Below are 19370 nucleotides of genomic sequence, written 5' to 3'. Positions count from 1 at the left end.
CCGCCCCCGGCCCGCCCCCTCCGCCCCCCCTCCCTTCCGCCCTCCGCCCGTCCCCTCTGGCCCCGGCCCAGCCCCTCCGCCCCCTGGGACCTTAGCTGTCCTACAGCCCCACCCTCTCATGTTCCAAGGGGCCCTAATCCTTAGGGCCAGCGAGAGAGACCCAGGCAGTCTTGCCTCCCCTGGGTGCCCGGTGACTAGGACTCTATGCCCCACCTCTCTCTGACCCCGGAAGCCACCAGACCCCTCCCCAGCCTCTCGCCTGTCCCGGGTGGCTGACTGGCCTCCCCCACCGCAGGTGGAACTGAACATCGTGGCTGGCTACGGGTCCCCCAAAGACGTGGCGGTGTACGCGGCCCTGGGCCTGCCCCCCAGCCACACCTACATCGTGGGCCGGGCCGTGCGGAAGCTGCAGGCACAGTGCCAGGTGAGGGGGAGGGGCTGGGGCTGGGTCCGCCTGGGCTGGGGGGCGGCTGTGGGGAGGTGGCTGGCCTCAGGGGGCCGGGCTCCTCCTGGGATAGGGGTCCTGAGCAGCTCGGAGCTGCTGGGCAGACCAGTACTGATAGCTCAGGCTGGAGTGCTGACTCCATGTCCCATGGGCCTGGGCCTTTCTCTCTTTTTGTCATTTTACTTATTACATAATTCTTCATTGTTGAGAATATTACATGTCCCTTTTTTCCCTCCACTCACCCCCACCCCACCCCACCCCCGGCCTTCAGCACCCTATTGTCTGTGTCCATGGGTGATGCATACACGGTCTGGTTACCTCCCACCCACCCATCCTCCCGCCTTCCCTCAAATTTCACGCTCAGTTCCATGCTTCCGTGTCTCTGTATGCACTCTATTCATCCGTTTATTTTGTTACTTAGATTCCACATGTGAGTGAGATCACGTGATACTTGTCTTTCTCTGACTTATCTCACTTAGCACAGTGCTCTCCATCCACCCTGACCTTTCTAAGCCCCAATTTCCTGGCTGTAAAACGGAAATGGTAAAATGGCACTGGCCTTGACAGCTATCATGAAGGTCATGTGACTTACTGCACATCCACACGCACAGAGCTGGGCACAAAACATGCTTGAGAATGAACTGCTGTTGTTCACCCCCACAAAGCAGCCCCCTTCACAGATGAGGAAACTGAGGCAGGGAGGGGCAGGGCGAGGAGGAAGGCCGAGGTGCCTGCTCCCAGCCCGAGGCCCTATCTGCTGAGAAGACTCGGGCCAGGCTCTGCCGGGCCTGGACCCGGCCTGCTCGGACCAGGAGCCGGAGGACGGAGGGCAGTCTGAGGGCCTGAGGCCGCCCCCCTCACCCCTGCCCGCCTCTGCCCACAGTTCCTGTCGGACGGCTACGTGGCCCACCTGGGCCAGCTGGAAGCTGGCGCCCACCCGCACGCGCCCGCCGGGCCCTCGAGGGCCACCCTGGCCAAGGGCAGCTACGGCGGGGCCGCGCCCGGGGACTTCCTGCGCAAGCAGAGCCAGCTGCTGCGCTCCCGCGGCCCCAGCCAGGCCGAGCGCGAGGGCCCGGGCACACCGCCCGCCAGCCTGAGCCGCGGCCGGGGCCGGAGCATCAGCCTCAAGCTGGACTGCGGCGAGGCCTGAACTGCGCTGGATCCGGTTATTTATTCAGTCAGGGCCCAAAGGACCAGGTGTGAGGCTGGCACTGGCGTCTGCCCAGCACGTCTGCCCGCCGGGCCTCCCCGCTCCACACCCTGCATCTCTGCCTGCCCCCAGCGTTACTCCCTTCCTGTGGGGGGACCCGGACCGGGGGCGAGGGAGGGAGCGGCGAGACCCGGAGGCTTTCAGAGTGTGAACCCACAATAAACACCGCCTAATCCCACCGACGCCCCCTGCTGGTCTCAGGGCAGCCACGCCCACCATTCGAGTGCGATGGGGACGCTGCTCGCAGAGGGGCCAGGAAGCACCCAGAGCCATTCGGCAGGTCAGAGACGGGCCCTTCCCGGACCCCGAGCCTCAGGGAAGGCTGTCTTCACCTGCACCCACGCACGGCCCTTCCTGGAGTCAGCCCCCGGCCTCCCTCCTGGGCCACCCTCTGAAACCTCTGCCTCCGGAGCCGAGACCCGGGGGCCATGGGGTCAGAGGTCGGAGGGGCAGGGAGACCACCTGCCTCCCCCGTAAGCCCAAAGGCTCCGGGCACTGCGCTCCGGCGGCAGGAAGTGCTCCCTCTGTGGCAGAGGTCATCCCCGCCTCTGTCAGGACTGAGCCCAGGGAGAGCTCAGAGCGGGTGGACCGGGTGCTGGGATTAGAACCCTGATTCTCTGTCCCTCCCGGGCAGTGTGGGTGACGGCTCCCCGCCCAGTGAGTGGCTCGCAGCCAGAGAGATAAATAAGGCTTTATGTACAGAGAAGCGTGGCACGGGGGCAGTGGGCTGGCAGTGGCGGCAGCGGCTGGGCGGGGGGCGGGCCTGTCAGTGGGAGAAGATGCCCCGGAAGCGGGCCTTGTCCTCTTCGTCCTTCTGCCGGATCCGCGCCTCCAGGGCCCGCAGCTCCTTGCTCACGACGGGCGCCAGGGCGGGGTCCAGCTCCAGCACCTTGGCGAAGTCGGCCTGGGCCTCCTGCGCGTTCCACACGGCCGCGTGCGCCTTGCCCCGCTTGAAGTAGGCCTTCACGTTGTCTGGGGGGGCACAGGGGGCAGTAGGCAGCAGGCATGCAGGGCACGGGGGGCCAGCTAGCCACCCAGTGTGCCTTCTGCACACGGGGCCCATCAGGGGACACTCCCGGGCCCACTCACCTCACTGGCACGGCAGGGACATAGCCCTGCCTGGTGGGGACGGCTGGCGGGGTGGGACGATGGCTAAGGCCCAGGGGTGCAGGGAGGAGAGGCCCCGTCTGCCCGCCCGCCCGCCCGGCGCCGCGCTCACCATCGTACTTGTTGAGGATGGAGGAGCAGTGGTCCAGCACCTCGTAGTACTCCTGGGCCACCAGCTTGCACTGGCAGTAGTTGAGCAGCAGCGGGGTGATCTGCTGGTCCAGCTCGATCCAGTCCGGGGAGCCGGGCTGCTCCTGGGCGGGGCAGGGAGAGGGCGCAGAGCTGAGACCCGCCCGGCCGGCGCCCCCTCCCCCGCCCGCTGCCGCCTCGGCCCACCTTCATCTGCAGGTTCTTGAGGCAGGCGATGGCGTCGTAGTACTTGGCCGCGGCCTCCTTCACGCGGCCCTCGCGGTACAGCCGGTTGCCCTCCTGGTGGATGACCGGCACCGCCTTGGCCTTCTCCTCGTCCGTCATTGCCCACGGGTCCTGCTGGTATGTGCCAGGGCCCTCCACCTGCCGAGCGCGGGCCGTCAGGGGAGCCCAGGGCGCCACGGCTGCGCGGCCTCCAGCAGCGGACACCAGCCACGTCGCTCTGCCCTCCCTGGCCATCCAGCAGCCACTTCCGCAGCCTCTCCCGGTGCCGGGCCCGTGCCAGGTTCTAGACCGAGCAGTGACTGAGACGGCGAGAGCCCCGCCCTCACAGACGGAGGGGAAGGGGGCGAGAGGGAGCCCCTGGGGACACAGGTGTCCTGGTACCTGCCTTACCCCCGTCTACCATGGAGCCCGGCCGGGCAGGCGGGTGGGTGGGGCGCTCCGAGCCGGGCGGGGCGGTCTGCGAGGCGCGGAGCCGGGCTGCTCACCTTCAGCATCTCGATGTCGAAGGTGAGCGGCTGGGGGTTCTGCTGCAGGGCGTCCAGGTCGGCGTGGCCCAGGGAGCTGTGCTCGTGCATCTGGGCGACGCCGCAGCAGTGCCGCTGGCCCTCCAGCGGGTCCCTGCCGGCCGCGATGTTGCGCAGACTCTTGGCCACCAGTGGGTACAGGACCACGTGCTGCAGCAGGACGGGGGCGGCAGGGCTGTCAGCGTGGCCCAGCCCCTCCTACCACCACTGCGGGAGGACTCTGGGGCCCAGGGAGGGGCCACAGCTGGCCCAGCCCCTCTGCTAACACCCAGGAGGGCTTTCCCCTCGGGCTCCGGGGGGCCCCCCCCCCCCAGTGAAGCCCAGGTCCTTCCACCCACTCCGGGCGCCGAACCAGCCAGTCACTCACCCCCACTGTCAACCCGCCTCCCTCTGTCCGCATAGGCCCAGGGTAATTCTCACCTCTTCCTCCTGGGAGTCCATTACTGGGTCCCGCCGCTTCCCTCCTGCCCTCCCCCACCCCATTCTGGGCCTATCCCAGCGCTGAGTCAGGCAGCCCCTTCACAGCCCGGGGGGGACCCTGACCACAGGGCGCCCAGCCTCTGGCCCTTCACCAGGAACAGCTGTGGGGGTGGTGGCAATAAGACTCTGCCCCTGGCCGGAGCAGCTCAGTGGTTGAGCTTGGACCTATGAACTGGGAGGTCACTTTGATTCCCAGTCAGGGCACATTCCCGGGTTGCGGGTTCAATCCCTTGTAGGGAGCATGCAGGGGGCGTGTAAAAGGCAGCTGATCGATGATTCTCTCTCATCGTTGATGTTTCTCTCTATCTCTGCCTCCCCCTCTCTCTCTGAAATCAAAGCAAATATACATTCTACCCCACCCCAGTCTGACCAGCTCTCCCCACTGGCCTTGCTGTCTCAGCCAGCCAATAGGCACTCCTGAGTCTCAGGTCTGGGCTGGACCATGCTGGGCTTTTTTTTTTTTTTTTTTTTTTTAAGAGAGAGAGGAAGGAGAGAGAGAAACATCGATTGTCTGCCTCCTACATGCCGCCCACCAGGAATCAAGCCCTCACACCGGGCACGTGCCCTGACCGGAAATCAAACCAGGGTGCTAGACGATGCCAACCACCCGAGGCGCGCGGGCCAGGGCCACGCTGGGCATTTTGAAACTGGAGGAAACAAGCCCTACCCCTGCCCTGCAGTAGCTGAGACGCAGGCAGAGGACCACGTCCTGGCCTTCCAAGGCAGGGTGGGCTGAGGGACCAAGGAGGGGTTCAAGCCAACGCCCAGCAGTCAGGGAGGACTTCCCGGGAGTGGTGACCGGGAATTCACTGTGGGGTCTGAGGGAGAATTCTGGCCAAAAAGAGGATGGAAAGAAAGGCAGGGAGGGGAGGGGAGGGGGGGGAAGGAGGACTGGCAGGGCCAGACCCCACAGGGCCAAGTGAGCACCAGAAGCAGAGAGGCCGGAGCCAGGGCCTGAGCGGGTCCTTTCCCTCCGAGAACGTCTGGCTCAGGGAGCGGGGAGGGAGGGGGAGGCAGGACGCCGGGTCCTCCGGGCGGGCGGTGCCGGGAGCTGGCGTGGCCTCGCCAGGGAGGCCCTGCGTGGGGCGTGGGGCGTGGGGATGGGGACAGACGTGCGGGCACAGGCAGGGCTGAGACAGGCACCTTGACGTCGCAGTGGAACTGGGCGATCTCCCCCTCGCGCATGGTGCTCACGATGGTCTCCCACACCGGCAGCTTGAACTTCTTGCCGATGATGAGCTCCATGGGCTTGCCGCGCGCCCGGCTGTCGTCCAGCACCGCGCCCTCCTCCCCGCTGCGCAGGGTCCGGTAGTGGAACGTGGCCTGCAGGCCGTGGGGGGTCAGGCCGGGGCGGCACCCCTCACCCAGCCCCGGAACAAAGCCGCTCCCCCGCAGGCCGCTAAGGGACAGGGCTTGCCCACCACCCGAGTGAGGAGAGGGGTCCGAGAGCGGGCAGGGAGGCTCAGGCCCATGGCCGGGGGAGGACAGCCTGGGTGGGAGCCCAGCAGCCCGGCTCCAGTTATTCTCCCCACAGAGTTACGGCACCTCCTCGGCACCTGAGCTCTGTGCCAGGCTCACAGAGGACAGAACACGCCCCCGCCCGGCCGCCCCCGGGGCTGTCTGCAGGAAAGGGACGGGCCTCCAACAAGGTGCCGTGTCAGGTGGAGGCCGTGCGCGGGTCAGAACACACACAGCCGCAGCGAGGCAGGGCAGTGTGCATGGGACGGGGAGGGCGACCGTTAGGCAGAGATCTGAAGGGAGCGGGAGAAGCAAGCCGGGCAGAAGCTGCGTGAGGAGACGGCGGACTTTCTAGCCAGAAGAAGAGCAGCACAAAGCTCCGGCGGGAGAGCTCACGGAGAGTCCGGAGGCAGCAGGAGTCCGGAGAAGCAGTGTTGTAGGGCAGGGCTGTACCGCGGGTCCTGGGGTTGGCCGTGTGTTATGAGGACGTTTTTTACTCTGAGGTGGAAGCCACTCGGGGGATCCGAGCAGAGGAGGGAAGTGATTGATGTGTGATTTGGTGTGATGTGTGTCCGCTGCTGCTGAGACGAGAGCAGGCCGTAGAGGGGCGAGGGCAGAAGCAGAAAGGCGAGTGAGAGGCGACTGCAGTAACCCGGGGAGACTGTGGCGGCCTGGCCCGGAGCGGGGATGGGACAAGGGGTAAGACCTGGGTGTATCTCGGGGTTTTGCTGTGGGATGAGAGAGAACAAGAGGAGCCATGGATGGCTGTTGGCCTGAGCAGCCAGAAGGCTACAGTGCCCTTCACCAAGAGGGGGAAGGCAGGGGTGGCGCCATCGGAGTTGCCAACCAGATATCCGGGTGGAGATGGTGAGTGGGGAGGTAGATATCAGGTTTTAGGGAGAGGGAAGGGCTAGGGATGTACATGTGGGGGTAGTCCGGGCATGAGGATTTGTGTCAGGAGAGGAACCTGGGAGAGGGCACGTGGGGGTGAGTGCAGAGAGAAGAGGTCTGAGACCCAACCCCCACGGGCTGTGGTCGGCCCGCACACTCCACCCGCCATGCTGCTTCTCTGAGCTCCGTTTCCGCGTCAGTAAAACCAAGCCAGCGATGGCACTCATCCCACATCGTGGGAATGAAATGAACTTGTAAAGCATTTAGCAAGGCGATTACAGAGCGAGCGTAAATCCCTGCTGACGACTGGCCATCTCCTGTCTCCGGTCCGTTCTCTCAGCGTCATCGTTCACAGATCTTTGCTATCTTCATGTTCTCTCCTTCTGGTGTCTGTTCCACCCAGAATCCCCCTGCCAGCACCTTCTCCACGGCCACCAACTCCGTGGGGACATGCAGCCACGCCCACACCCCTTCTCTAACCTGGGCCAGGATCCCCTACGTACGGATCACCACTCGAGCTGTGCTGTCCCGCTGTCCTCAGAGCACGCACCCGGGGCCAGCTGGGCTGTGTCCTTCCCGCACTACACCTGGCCTGCCTGACCGCTCTGCTGGGCCCGGGGCTGCCCAGGCAATTCCATACCCACAGCCAAGTGGCACCTGGGAGAGGGTCTCAGGAGGACAGAACCACAGGAGCAGAAGCGAGGCAGGTTGTTTGGGGGAGGAGGCAGGAGAGGCCTTGATGTTCAAAGGAGGAAGGCAGGAGGCTCTGCTTCCCAAAGGATGCGAGGTGGACCAGTCGGAAAGCCGCCAAAGGGTTCTGACCTGGCAGACCTGATCTCCTGCTCTCTGGCACCTCAGATGGGAAACATCTGAACAATGGGAGCTGATCTAAGTGTTTTAAGAACACCCTTCCATCTATAACAGATCTTAAGCCTTGCAACCGAGAGGCCTCGGGGGCCCCTCCCCGGTCCAGGGTCCCTCCCAGATCCAGGTGTCCAGCGCGGGTTCGTCCCCGGCACTGCACTGGGTCCAAGCAGGCTCTTGGGTCAAACTCCCCCAACCTGTTTATAGGGCCAGTCCGCCTCCCGGGCCCCTACGGCCACCCAGCCGAGCCAGGGGGGCGGGGCAGACGCAGCCAAATTCATCCCCGGCTTAAATCCAGGCCAATCAGCGTCGAGTTCTGCCTGGGAGCGGGAGGTCGCCGCCGCGGCTCTGCAGGCATGCGCAGCCTCCCGCCCAGGCCTCCGCCCGCCTCGCGTGCGCGCCGCCCGGGGGCGAGGGGGTCGGGGTGGGACACGAACCTTGGTTCCATCCTTAAAGTCAGGCAGCTCCCCTCGGCCCTCCTGGATCACACGCTTTTGGATCCCGTCCTCCCGGAGTCTGGCGATGACATCCGCCATCCTCCTTACCCGCTGCTCTCTTTCGGCAACTTCCGGACTCGCTCGGCAGCTTCCGGACCTGCTTCGGCAACCGCCGGAGCTTCGGCAACTTCCGAGGCGCCGCCATCTTGGCTGAGGGCAGACGCCAGAGAGGGGCGGGACGCGGAAACGGAAGGTGATTGGTTCTCTGCTGAGCAGGGGCGGTGCCTGAGGCGGGGCGTGAACGGAAGTCTGTCCGAGAGGCGGGGCCTGGCCTGCGGGGCCGGGTCTGCGGGGCGGGGCGGGGCGGCTCCTGCAAACAGGCCGCGGCCCGCCCACTTGGCCTTGGGCCGCTCCGTTTAAAGCTGTACAAACAGCCGAAACCGGTGTGGTTCAGTGGATAGAGCGTCGGCCTGCGGACTGAAGGGTCCCAGGTTCCATTCTGGTCAAGGGCATGTACCTTGGTTGCGGGCACATCCCCAGTAGAGGCAGCTGATCGATGTTTCTAGCTCTCTATCTCTCTCCTCTCCTCTCTGTAAAAAAATAAATAAAATATATTTTTAAATAAATAAATAAAAATAAAGAGCAAAACCAGGAGTAAGAAGGGAGGAGGGTTTTGATATCTCTTGGGACGATCCTGAGAAAGTGCCACGAAGGGCTGGGGTGAGGGGTCTCGTCACCATTGAACCCACAGCGTCTGGCACAGAGTGGATGCCCAGTGGGTATGAGGTAATACGTGAAGTGACAGACGGCAGGCCCTTTGGGACTAACACAACGATTCCCTCCCTCCCGCAAGCTAGCTGCGGGCCACGGCTGTGCGAGTCTGCCACTCCCACCTGGTTGTCCGCGTGAGAAAGGTTCAAACCCTCAGAGAGGTTTTATTGGTTTATTTGAGTCAAACTGAGACAATGGCCAGGAAGCCAAATCTCAGCGGATGGAGAAGATGTTCCGGAAAGTGGCAGTTTCACCACTTGTTGTAGACAAAAAAGCCGAGGGGAAGGTGAGAGAGGCAGGGAGGCGGGAGAAAGCAAAGCAGGGAAACCCTGGGTTTGAATAAAGCGTACGTGTCTTTTACGTGGCTGGACACAGGACGGTGTGCAGTCCACAATAACAGGGAGAGGGTTTGTGGGCTAGTTAGACAGTTCTCCTTTCAGACCATCCTGTGTGGTTACTTTCAGTTTCTGAGATGGTAAGGCCGCCCGCCCGGTAGCCTCCCTGAGCTTGTCGGGTTGAGTAGGTGCCCCTTTCTCGTCCACACGGTTAGGTCATCACCTCAGAGGAATGCCTTGGGCCCTATGCACCGCTGCATCACATCATCACAACTGTGAGGGGTTGTTGTTAGTCCCCTGCGACCAGGTGCTGAGTGCTTCCGGCATTAATGCTGGTTCACCCCAGCCTCACCCACTGACTTGTCCCCAAGACCCCCTTTCTTTGACTTCTTAGTGAGCAGAGCAGCCCAGCCTAGGCCCACCTCGTCTCTCTCCTGATGCTTCTCTGTCTCAGATCCTTCCTTGTTTCTCTGTCCCCAGCTCTAGTAAACTTCCTCTAAAAATCGCATAGACTCATGAAGTCAAGAACCCACTCACTGCCGGCCTGCCCTAGGCAGACCAGCTCAGGCCAGGCCCCCTTTCCGGTAACAGTGTGAGATACTGCCCGCGCCACCTGGCCGTGTGACTCGGCTGAGTGTTGTCCCACGAACTGAAAGGCCCCTGATCCTCAGTCAGGACTCACAACCGATCAATGTTTCTCTCTCATCAATGTTGCTCCCTCTCTCTCCCTATCCCATCCTCTCAAAAGAAAAAAAAATTTTTAAATGTATTTTAAAAATAGCCGAAACCGCTTTGGCTCAATGGATAGAGTGTCGGCTTGGGGACTGAAGGGTCCCGGGTTCGATTCCGGTCAAGGACATGTGCCTTGGTTGCGGGCATATCCCCAGTGGGGGGTGTGCAAGAGGCAGCTGATCTATTATTCTCTCTCATCGATGTTTCTAACTCTGTATCTCTCTCCCTTCCTCTCTGTACAAAATCAATAAAATATATTAAAAAAAATATATATATATATATATGAGGTGCCTAGAGCGGTCACATTCCTGGAGAGGAAGCTGAGTGGTGGTTGGATATGGAGGAGGGGAAATGAAGAGTTGTTGTTTAAAGCGTATAGAGTTTCAGTTTTGCAAGATGAGGAGGTGCTGGAGATGGGTTGTACAACAAAGTGTCCTTAACACTGCTGATCTGTGCACTTAAAAACGTGGCTGTGCAAATTCCTACACCTCCTCAGGAGGGCATCCCTAGACTCCATGGCCCAGAAGTCCCACTTCCAAGCAGAATTCTCCGACGGTCCATCGGGGGACAATGTGGAGATGTCCATCGCAGTGACCTATGTGAAATGACGAGGCCGCAGACCGCGCTCAGGGTGCACCAGCTGGTGGGGACGGCGGATAAGAAAAGTGCCAGGTGCTCAGCCTGCAGCCAGAAGCAGCAGATGAGACGCGGGTGGAGAACATGGCGTTGAGTGTAAAAATGCACAGCTGTAAACAACAGGATGAGTTTCGCACTTGACACTATGCTTGTAAATTGGCAGCACACCCACATAGGAAGCCAGGCAGGATTCAAGGACACGGGCTGAGCCCTCGGATGGAAGGGAGCAGGGAGGAGGGAAGATGGGGACAGGAAGAAGGAAATGGTTCGTAGTGATGATGTGTCACAAACTGAGAGGCACGCTTGACACAGCTGTGTCAACACAGTGGAGCGGGTGGCCGGGTGGAGGAGAAGGAGCACCCTGGCGCTAGGGGGACCTGCGTTCAAATACCACGTCTTCCACCTGCAAGCGTTTGGGATGTTAACAAAGCACACATTCATTTCTCCCACAAATGCTTGTTGAGCATGAACTTGGTGCCAAACACTGTTCTGGGCACCGCAGACACAGCGGTGATAAAACTATCAGGGCACTGCAAGGTCAGTGCCGTGGGTGTGAAACAGAAACTGACTGTCGCAGAGAAAGGGATCAGTGCTTTGCAGGCACAGGACAGCAGGCGCAGACACCCGGGGTGGATAAGCTTGGCCTGTATGGCCGAGGCGGGTGAGGAAGGGCAGAGGGGGTTTGATGAGCCTGGGGGAGGCAGGCCGAGACCAGAGCATTCAGAGCCTTGTGGGCCTCGGCCAGGAGCTCAGATGCTGTTCTAACCACCATGGAAGACCAAGGGGGCTTTATGCAGAGGAGTGACTGAGCAGCACACTTGCTTTTGCACTTTTCAAAGTTTTATTAGCACACCGAAAGAATTGGGCATGTTTTTAAAGAACACTTTGGCTGCTGAGTGGAGAGGGGGAGCCACATAAACTCTCAGCCTGTTTGCACAGAGGCCAGGCTGTGAGACAGAGCACCTCGCCCGTGCAGGGCCCTGGTGAGCACGGGTGGGGAGCGGCGTCCTGACTCTCCCTGGCACGGAAGGCGCGGCTGGAATGCGAAGGCCGCGTCTGGGGCCGGTAGACTGGCGCCTGGAAGGCAGCCCCTCCGAGCCCGCGGCACAGACACCCGCCGTTGCTCTCGAAGACGGCCGCTGGGCGGCGCTAGGGCCCAGCGCGGTCCGAGCCAGAGGCTACCCTGCCCGCTCGGCAGCTCGGCGCTCGGCGCTCGGCAGCTCGGGCCTGCGAGGGGCGGGGCATAGCGTGGGGGCGGGGCTTGGACGGGCGGTGCCCGCTCCCCAGACGACGGCGCGGGGGCGAGCCCAGGGGCGGGGGCGGGGCCATGCTCGGGGGCGGGGCCGGGAGCCGGCGGGGGCGCGGTGGCGCGGCGCGGCGCGGGGCGCTGACCGGGGGCCATGAGCGCCGCCCGGCCCCAGTTCAGCATCGACGACGCCTTCGAGCTGTCCCTGGAGGACGCGGGCCCCGGGCCCGAGCCCAGCGGCGTCGCCCGCTTCGGGCCGCTGCACTTCGAACGCCGGGCGCGGTTCGAGGCGGCCGACGAGGACAAGCAGTCCCGGCTGCGCTACCAGGTGACCGGCCCGGCCCTCCGCACCCCCGCCGGCTCCGGCGGGACCCCAGGCCGCACCCGGAGGACCGGCTCAGGGGAGGCTCTGCCCGGACTAGAGCCCTGGCCGGAGGGGGAGGCCGGACCCCACCCCTTCCCCGACGTGGCCGCCGATGGAGAGCCCTGCCCGGACCCTCGGCTCTGGTTCTGGTTCCGGCCACCACGGGGCCCGGGGCCCGGATCCCGGCCCGAGCTCCCTCCCGCCCAGCGCAGGCCGCGCCCACCCGGGCACCGGCTCCCCTGCTCCCTCCCCAGGTGTTCGGACAGGGAGCGGGCGCCTGTGGAACCTGGGCCAGACCTTGTCCACGCCCATGAGCAGCCCCGAGGCCCAGGCCCGATGGTCTAACCTGCACCCCCTCTTCAGCTCTAGAAGTCTCCATCCAGCTTTCCCCGGGCGCTGGGCCCCTCCCAGGAGTCCTGCCCACACCTTGACCCCCACCCACCCGGGAATCCCGTTGCCCCAGGCGCCCTCCCCCAACTCTGGATCCTTTCCGTGGAGACGGACCAGATTCTTGTGCCCCAAACCTGGAGACCGCGGGCCTGCCCTCCCCTGGCACCCCACATCCAGCGCCTCTGTATGCGGCCTCTGAAACACCATCCCCAGTCCCCCGGCCCCCAAACCCGGGCGGTCCCCGGGCCCTGGGCCCTGTGCCCGAGCCCCCACCAGCCCCTGCTCCGGCCCCCCAGCCTCAGCTCCCACGCTGCCTGGTTTCGGTCTGATGATTCACAAACCCGTCCTGCTCCGCGGGGAGCGGGGAGGGGCCGGCCGGCCGGCAGCTGTGGGGGACTGGCAGGGCCCTGCAGTGACCTGAGCCCTGTGTCTGGAACAGAACCTGGAGAACGATGAGGGAGGAGCCGCGGTGTCTCCAGAGCCAGACGGGGGAGTGCACACCAGGTCAGCGCCAGGTGGGGACCCGCCCAGCCCCCGCTGCTGGGCCTCTGGCTCCCGTGCAGCCCACCACCCTCACTCAGCTCCACACCCTCTCCCACCCTGACCCCCATCCTCCTGGTTTCCCTGTCCTGCCAGCCTCACCCACCCACCCCCACCAGCCTCTTCATCCTGCGGAAAACCCAGCTTATCTGGCCCCTGCCTCCTCACGGTCACATGTCCTGCAGGAACCCCGAGCTTGAACCCCGACCTTGCACCCCAGTCTGCGGAAACCCCCAGCCCGTGAATTCCTTTCACCCCATGCCTGCCAGGGCCCCCTTATCCTACAGCAGCACCCAGTCCCTCTCCCTCTCCCTCCCCAGCCACGTTACCATGGCTCCTGCCCCAAAGGGGCCCGGCCTGGCCTGCCCTCCCCCTCACCGGCCCCCCGTCCTGCAGGGATGCTGGCGGCCGAGCGTGCTCCGTCCGCAGCTCCCAGTGGTCCTTCAGCACCATCAGCAACGGCACCCAGCGCTCCTACAACGCCTGCTGCAGGTGAGCCAGCACGGCAGGCGGGTGCAGACAGCCCTCGGTCAGGGAGGGCGGCTCAGTGGGTGGCCCCGCCTTCACGCCGCCTGCTCTCCCGCTCCCAGCTGGACGCAGCACCCTCTGATCCAGAAGAACCGCAGGGTGGTGCTGGCCTCCTTCCTGCTGCTGCTGCTGGGGCTGGGTGAGTGTCCCCGCGCCCGAGGCCGCCTCCTCTGAGGCTCCCGGCCCTCCCCCATTCCACAGAGGAGAAACCGAGGCCTGAGAGGCAGCCCCGCCTCCTGGCCGCACGGCCGGGAAGGCACAGGGAGCTGAAAGTGGAACCTTGTTCTGGGTTCCAAACTGTATTCTCTAAGGTAGCCTGTTTCACCCGTTTTCTCTGTGTCTGCTTCGCGCCCGGTGCCGGGCGGGTTTCTCTCGCTCACTCACCGAGGCCACACGGCAAGGAAGGGGCAGGGCCACTGCCCAGGGAGATGCCCGTTCTCCTGGGCCAGGGGTGCCGAGCGCCCCGCCAGCCTGGCCCACAGGGCACCTGTCACTCCCAGCGCTCCGCCCTCTCTGCCACCTCCTCCCCATTGCTCAGACAGGAGGACTGAGGCCCAGAGCAGCAGCCCTCCCAGCCAGATGCGTCCTGACTCCGCACTCTTCACTCGATGGGGCTGAGGAGTCAGGGTCCCCGGAAGGTTCTAGGGTGGGATCGAGAGGGGCCCTCAGGAGGCCCCGCTGTGGCAGGTGCCCGCCCTCCTCCCGGAGGTCCCGTGCCGCCCCCGCCTGGGCGCTGGTGTCTGCCAGGGGAGCAGCCACGCCCCTCCGATCCCGCACACACAGCTGGTCTCACCGCCCCTCCGATCCCGCACACACAGCTGGTCTCACCGCCCCTCCGATCCCGCACACACAGCTGGTCTCACCGCCGCCTGCTCACCTCCTCCCTCCTCCAGCACCCGCAGGGCGAGCGGTGATCAGCCAGAAAGGAGGACACAGGCTGGGCAGGCGAAGGGACTCTCAGGTCACAGCTAAGGCGCAGATGAGCTGGGATTTAACCCACATTAATGGCGTCGCCAGGCTGACCTTCCCAGAAAGGGCCTCTCTAGGAATTAGAAAAAGCTGCCTCCTCCGAGCGGGCAGAGCCCATAGCCTGAAGCCAGGGTTCGGGGTGTGAGTTCCAGCCCCCACTGAGGCCTTTGTGAGGGGCTCTCGCACAGGCACAAACCTCAGAGCAGCTCAGAGAGGCCCCTCCAGTCTCTGCTGTGCTGTACCCCCACCCCACTGCGCAGAGCCCAGCTCCTCACCCTCCCCGTCCCTTCCTGTGCCCAGGGCCCGGACTCGCTGTGGGTCCAGCCTGACCTCTTCACCTTCCCCGCGTCCACTGTCCTCGGCCAGAGCCCACGGCTTCCCCGGCCACAGGCCTGGCTCTGTCTCTGCACTCTCACCCAGAGCCAGCGCTCCTGGACAGCCCCGCTCCCTCCGCTGTCCCTCCGTCTGGACACTCCTTTCCCGCTCCGCCCGCGGGGCACCGAGCAGCAGCCTCGTCAGAAGGCACCGCCTGCCAGGCGCAGCTGGAGTTCCTTTCCCCTCTGCCTCAGTTTCCTCCTCTGAGAAACGGGGTAATAAACGCCTCACTCGGCCCAGGTGGCCAAGTGTGCGTGTGACACGCTTAGCCAGGGTCTGGCAGCAGCTGGTAGTGTCTGCTCAGTGTAAACCCTATTGCTCCTGCTGCCCTGCTCAGCTCGGTGCCACTGCCTCAGGAGGCTGCAGGCTGTCCTGTCTGACCAGCTAGTATAGGGGTGTCGAACTCAATCAGAGAAGGGGCCAAAATCTAAAATCCAGCCTAAATCGCGGGCCGAATGGTTTACTAAACAGTCATAAACTGACAATGTCATAAACTGACAGCGGAGTGCAGTGATGACAGCGCGGTGCGGGCCACATTGCAAGGCCTGGCGGGCTGGATTTGGCCCGCGGGCCTTGTGTTTGACACATGTGAGCTAGTACATCCTAACCACTGGCAGGAGCTTGGAGGTTCTTGCTGGTTGCTCTGCTATGGAAGGGCCACGCGGGCAGAGACCTCATCTGCCTCCCCCTGCAGCCCCAGGGATCCCCGATACCAAGGGCTCCCTGAATGTGTGTTGACTGGCGCACAGACCGCACCAGGAGCAGATAGAAGTCTCCCCTTACAGACATGGCCGGGGCCTGCGGGGCCCTCACTCTGAGCTGCCCGGGAACCTGCGGCTCAGGTGGGGGAGCCCCAGTCCTCGGCCTAAGCCGTGGGGGGCTGCGGGGGGCGGTCCCAGCCCCTGCCCCGTCCCCCCCCTCACCTTTGGGCCCGTCTGTGTGCAGCGCTGATCCTGGTCGGCGTGGGACTGGAGGTGGCCCCCTCGCCAGGTGAGCCCCCGCCTCCAGGCCGCGCTCGCTCCTCTGGTGCCCGGCGCTCCCGGGCGAGCCCTCTGCCCTCCCATCGCCGCCTCCCTCCCGGCCAGCCCTGACCTGCCCCTCCTCTCCTCCCGAAGGCGTCTCCAGCGCCATCTTCTTCGTCCCCGGCTTCCTGCTGCTGGTCCCGGGAGGTGAGCCCGCGGGCGGGGCCCGAGGGGCGGGCCTGGGTGACGGGCGGGGCCCGAGGGGCGGGGCCTGGGGTGGTGGGCGGGGGCTGGGCGAGGGGCGGGACGCGAGGGCGGGGCCTGGAATCTGGGGCGGGGCCTGAGGGAGCTCAGCGCTGATTGGCCCCGCCCCGCAGTCTACCACGTGATCTTCATCTACTGCGCCGTGCGGGGCCGCCGCGGCTTCCAGTTCTTCCACCTGCCCTACTTCGAGAAGTGAGCGCGCCGGAGCCGCGGCGGCCTCCCGTCCCCAGGGGGCGCTCCGCGGCCTCTGTCCGCCCGGGTTTGCTCTGGAAGCTGGGGCCTGCCGGCCCGGGCCACGGCCTGCGCCTGGGGGCGCCCTGTGCCGCTCTGTGCCTTACTGACCCTCAGGCGGAGACGCCGAGGGGGGTGCGCTAATAAAGGGGTTTTACATCCGGGAGAGCACGCTCCTTCCTTCCGCCCGCCGGCCTGGCCGCCCTGCCCGAGCCCGCCCTGGAGCCGAGGCCCCCGCCCGAGCCCGCCCTGGAGCCGAGGGCGCGGGACCTCCCGGCTCCGCCCGGGCCCAGCACAGCCTGACCTCCGAGGCTGCCGGCCGTGTGCCTGGGCAGAGCTGGTCCTCGGGCTTTTCCCCCCCAGAAGCCCGGGAGCCTCTGCCAGCCTCCCACGGCCCAGCCTCCCCATTGCCCGCCCTGCCCCTGTCCCCCCCCGGTGGGGCGGCATTGGGTTCCGTCCCGGCCAAGGGCACTCTTGACGCAGCCTGAGGCCTGGAGGCCGCTCTCCCGGTCCCAGTCCGGCTCCGGGGCCCTGGGCTGCACCGCCAGCTCCGAATGTGGGCCACGGCCAGGCAGCGGCCAGCCCCACCCCACCCACTGCCCTACTTCCCAGGCCAGGGGCTGGGAGAAACAGGAGACAGGACGCGGGATGCCTCCGGGATCACAGACTCTCAGAGCCACAGAACATTGGGAACAGACCTCTCAGGGTTTTGAAAAACCCAAATATCTCAGAATCTTAAGACCAAGGAAACAAAATCTTTGAGAACCCTGGAATCTGAGGGCATAATAGCTACCATTTATCAAACTCTCAGAAGGCACCGGACCTGTGCTGAGCACTTCCCACAGGCTATTTCTGGTCCTCACTCCCTCAGCTCCGTTTTACAGACGGAAAGACCCAGAGGGGACTCACCCCAGGGCAGTTAGGGTCATAGCCAGGGTTCCTGACAGCGTGGGGCAGGGCAGGGCACTGGGCGGGCGGTCACCAGCTGGCCAGCCTCAGGGCTGGGTGGACACTGTGAGCTGAGGAGACCCTGCTCGTGTGATTCCCTGGTTACGGCCTGTGTCCCAGGAACACGTGGGTGCCATCCAGGGCTTGGGCTTGGTCTAGCCTCCACTATGGATGCAGCAGCCAGAACCATGCCTTTGGATTTCTGTGACTTAAAAAAACACACACACAAACAAACCTCCAGACGCCTGCTCTCGCTCCGGTTCTCCTGGCCCACCCACACTCCCAACCTGCGACCAGGACCACTGAGCTCTCTGGAGCTCCACTCAGGAGCTCCTGAGCCACTGGCTCTCAAACTAGCTGAAATGAAAAGCGATTTTCATTTCTGATTTTGTCACGAATCAATACTCGAAGATAAAATAAAAACTAGAAAAGTGAAATAAAAAACAAACACAGAGTCAAGCCAAAAGTTTGTATTACCAAATCAATCAGACATAAAATTACATTTCAATAAATAACATCAGAACAAACATAGAACAAAAGAAAAATCACAAAAACCATTCATTAAAAGTAAGCAACCCTGTGCTCCCAACTTTTTGCTATTCCACAATCTTAGCAGAGTTATCTCAGAAACGGTGATTTTCCAAATCACAAGACTCGGGAGCCAGCAAGCTGGAGTCCGCGGGCCCAGCAGAGCCTCCGAGCTAAGAAGGATTCCCACATTTTTATAACAGTTGGGAAAAGTCAAAGAATAGTCATAAAAGATTTTTAAACTCATAAAGGTATAAAATCAAACTTCAGTATCAATAAATCAAATTTAATTGATTCTTTATTGAAGTTCCAGTACAGCCTCACCCACTTGTTTATGTGTAGACTCTGGCTGCCTGGCAACACAGACCACAACAGCAGAGCGAGCAGCTACAGCAGAAAATGTGGTCCTCGGCCTCAAATCCGGACAACCCAGCCCTTTACAGAAAACATATGCCACCCCTGGAGCGATAGGAACCCTCTGACAGACACCAAGTCAAACATTTAAAGTTTTCATGTAGCCCTGGCTGGTGCTGCCCAGTGGTTAGAGTGTCCACCTGAGACCCAAAGGGTCACGTGTTCCATTCCCGGCCAAGGGCATGTACCTGGGTTGCAGGTTCAATCCCTGGCCCATGTCAGCGTGCATGGGGGAGGCAACCAGTTGACGTGTCTCACTTACATGGATGTCTCTCTGTCTCCCCTCTTCTCCCTCCCTTCCACTCTCTCTGAAAAGCGACGGGAAAAGCATCCTCAGGTGAGGATTAACGACAACAACAAAACGGAAGCCTGCCCTCCCGCCTCCATGTTGTTCTGCCTATTGTTTCAGTCCCTATTGTTTTTAAAATCCCCCCAAATGAAAATTTTAAAGTAAATGCTTCTTTAAATCCACCCATATGTTTCCTGGTTTCTTTCCTGATTGTTATTTTTTCCCCTTTAAATTTCTTTATTGATTAAGGTGTTACATATGCGCCCTCACCCCCCAATACCCCCCCCACACACACTCATGCCCTCACCCCCTGGTGTCTGTGTCCGCTGGTTAGGCCCATAGGCATGCACACAAGTCCTTTGGCTGCTCTCTCCCCTCCCCTGCCCTCCCCTGCCTTCCCTGCGGTTTGCGGTCTGATCGGCGCTTCTGTCTCGGTTCTGTTCTGTCCATCAGTGTGTGCTGCTCATTACTGACTGTCGGTACCTCCTCTGCCTGCACTCGGGACTGGCCTTCCAGCTCACAGAAGCCGTCCCTTCGCTGTGAGTGCGTGGCTGGGAGCCCTTTCGCTTTCCTTTTGTATTCTGCAGTTCCACCGAGACGCAGCTAGATATAACTTTTTTTTTTTTTTTTTAGAAGATAAAGGATCTGTGTTTATTTCCAGGGAGATACACATTTAATGTTATTTATTCTTCTCTGGGCCAATGTGCTCCTTCAGGCTGGGCACTGTCTTTGTGGAAAAACGTCATCTCTCTGAGTATTGCTTCATGCCCTTCTCTATATTCTCTCCTGAGATTCCTCAGGGACTTGTCATTTCCCTTTAATTTTTCTCCATCTGCTTATCCTCCAGCGCTACCTGAGCTACCTGAGGGTGATCTCTCACGGAGTGGCTTCCAGTTCACTAATCCTCTCTCATCCGTTTCTAATCTGCTGTTTAACTTGTTAATATCTTTTCATTCCAATGGCTGTATCCTTTATTTTTGGAGTTCTGTTGTTGGCTTTGGAATATCCCTGTTCAGTTTTAACTCTATCCTGTTGCTGCATATTGGTCTCTTCCTTC

At 62.4% G+C, this 19370-nt stretch overlaps 4 protein-coding genes and 1 long non-coding RNA gene across 10 annotated transcripts in view; 3 read left to right on the top strand and 2 right to left on the bottom strand.

Annotated features, from left to right (window-relative positions):
- PITPNM1 (phosphatidylinositol transfer protein membrane associated 1) overlaps positions 1 to 1833 on the top strand; it is a 15042-nt gene extending 13209 nt beyond the window's left edge. For all 3 annotated transcript variants that reach the window (XM_084895070.1, XM_084895071.1, XM_084895069.1), the window contains exons 23-24: positions 296 to 424; positions 1329 to 1833. In XM_084895070.1, coding sequence (XP_084751196.1) covers positions 296 to 424; positions 1329 to 1595 — 396 coding nt within the window. In that variant the 3' untranslated portion in view covers positions 1596 to 1833. The remainder of the gene's footprint in view (positions 1 to 295; positions 425 to 1328) is intronic.
- The window catches only part of CORO1B (coronin 1B), a 54492-nt gene that overhangs the window by 15124 nt on the left and 19998 nt on the right, over positions 1 to 19370 (top strand). The window lies entirely within an intron of this gene.
- AIP (AHR interacting HSP90 co-chaperone) lies at positions 2331 to 7992 on the bottom strand. 2 transcript variants are annotated; one of them, XM_084895106.1, is made up of 6 exons: positions 7792 to 7992; positions 5285 to 5464; positions 3623 to 3811; positions 3099 to 3275; positions 2883 to 3016; positions 2331 to 2627 (listed from the first exon to the last, which is right to left on the bottom strand). In XM_084895106.1, the coding sequence occupies exons 1-6, from the start codon at positions 7888 to 7890 to the stop codon at positions 2348 to 2350; spliced, it is 1059 nt and encodes a 352-aa protein (XP_084751232.1). In that variant the 5' UTR covers positions 7891 to 7992; the 3' UTR covers positions 2331 to 2347. The 2 variants fall into 2 exon arrangements, with proteins under 2 accessions (XP_084751232.1, XP_084751231.1); XM_084895105.1 differs by having other exon boundaries at positions 2875 to 3016; positions 7792 to 7961.
- On the top strand, positions 11606 to 18546 carry TMEM134 (transmembrane protein 134). 3 transcript variants are annotated; one of them, XM_084894626.1, is made up of 7 exons: positions 11606 to 11839; positions 12705 to 12769; positions 13202 to 13297; positions 13396 to 13472; positions 15623 to 15667; positions 15793 to 15846; positions 18341 to 18546. In XM_084894626.1, exons 1-7 carry the CDS (start codon positions 11666 to 11668, stop codon positions 18370 to 18372), a joined length of 543 nt encoding a protein of 180 aa, XP_084750752.1. In that variant the 5' UTR covers positions 11606 to 11665; the 3' UTR covers positions 18373 to 18546. The 3 variants fall into 3 exon arrangements, with proteins under 3 accessions (XP_084750752.1, XP_084750750.1, XP_084750751.1); XM_084894625.1 differs by lacking the exon at positions 18341 to 18546 and adding an exon at positions 16017 to 16298 and having other exon boundaries at positions 11610 to 11839; XM_084894624.1 differs by lacking the exons at positions 12705 to 12769; positions 18341 to 18546 and adding an exon at positions 16017 to 16298 and having other exon boundaries at positions 11607 to 11839.
- Positions 13431 to 15464, bottom strand: LOC311627900. The gene is made up of 3 exons (XR_014795948.1): positions 15262 to 15464; positions 13544 to 15049; positions 13431 to 13503 (listed from the first exon to the last, which is right to left on the bottom strand). It is a non-coding gene; the product is annotated as an uncharacterized lncRNA (long non-coding RNA).

Source organism: Pipistrellus hanaki (genome assembly GCF_964339955.1).
Source record: "Pipistrellus hanaki genome assembly, chromosome: 9".
NCBI lineage: Eukaryota > Metazoa > Chordata > Mammalia > Chiroptera > Vespertilionidae > Pipistrellus > Pipistrellus hanaki.
The sequence above is the reverse complement of the archived record's forward strand: the minus strand, read 5'-3'. Positions and strand labels throughout refer to the sequence as shown.

Excerpts from the sequence above, each read along its gene's own strand:
- TMEM134 (XM_084894624.1), top strand. The coding sequence starts at position 11,666 with ATGAGCGCCGCCCGGCCCCAGTTCAGCATCGACGACGCCTTCGAGCTG. Across the intron at positions 11,840-13,201 it reads AGTCCCGGCTGCGCTACCAG|GGATGCTGGCGGCCGAGCGT; the intron begins GTGACCGGCCCG and ends CCCGTCCTGCAG. Across the intron at positions 13,473-15,622 it reads GCTGCTGCTGCTGGGGCTGG|CGCTGATCCTGGTCGGCGTG; the intron begins GTGAGTGTCCCC and ends GTCTGTGTGCAG.
- AIP (XM_084895106.1), bottom strand. The coding sequence starts at position 7,890 with ATGGCGGATGTCATCGCCAGACTCCGGGAGGACGGGATCCAAAAGCGT. Across the intron at positions 3,017-3,098 it reads TCAAGAACCTGCAGATGAAG|GAGCAGCCCGGCTCCCCGGA; the intron begins GTGGGCCGAGGC and ends TGCCCCGCCCAG. Across the intron at positions 2,628-2,882 it reads TGCTCCTCCATCCTCAACAA|ACAACGTGAAGGCCTACTTC; the intron begins GTACGATGGTGA and ends GTGCCCCCCCAG.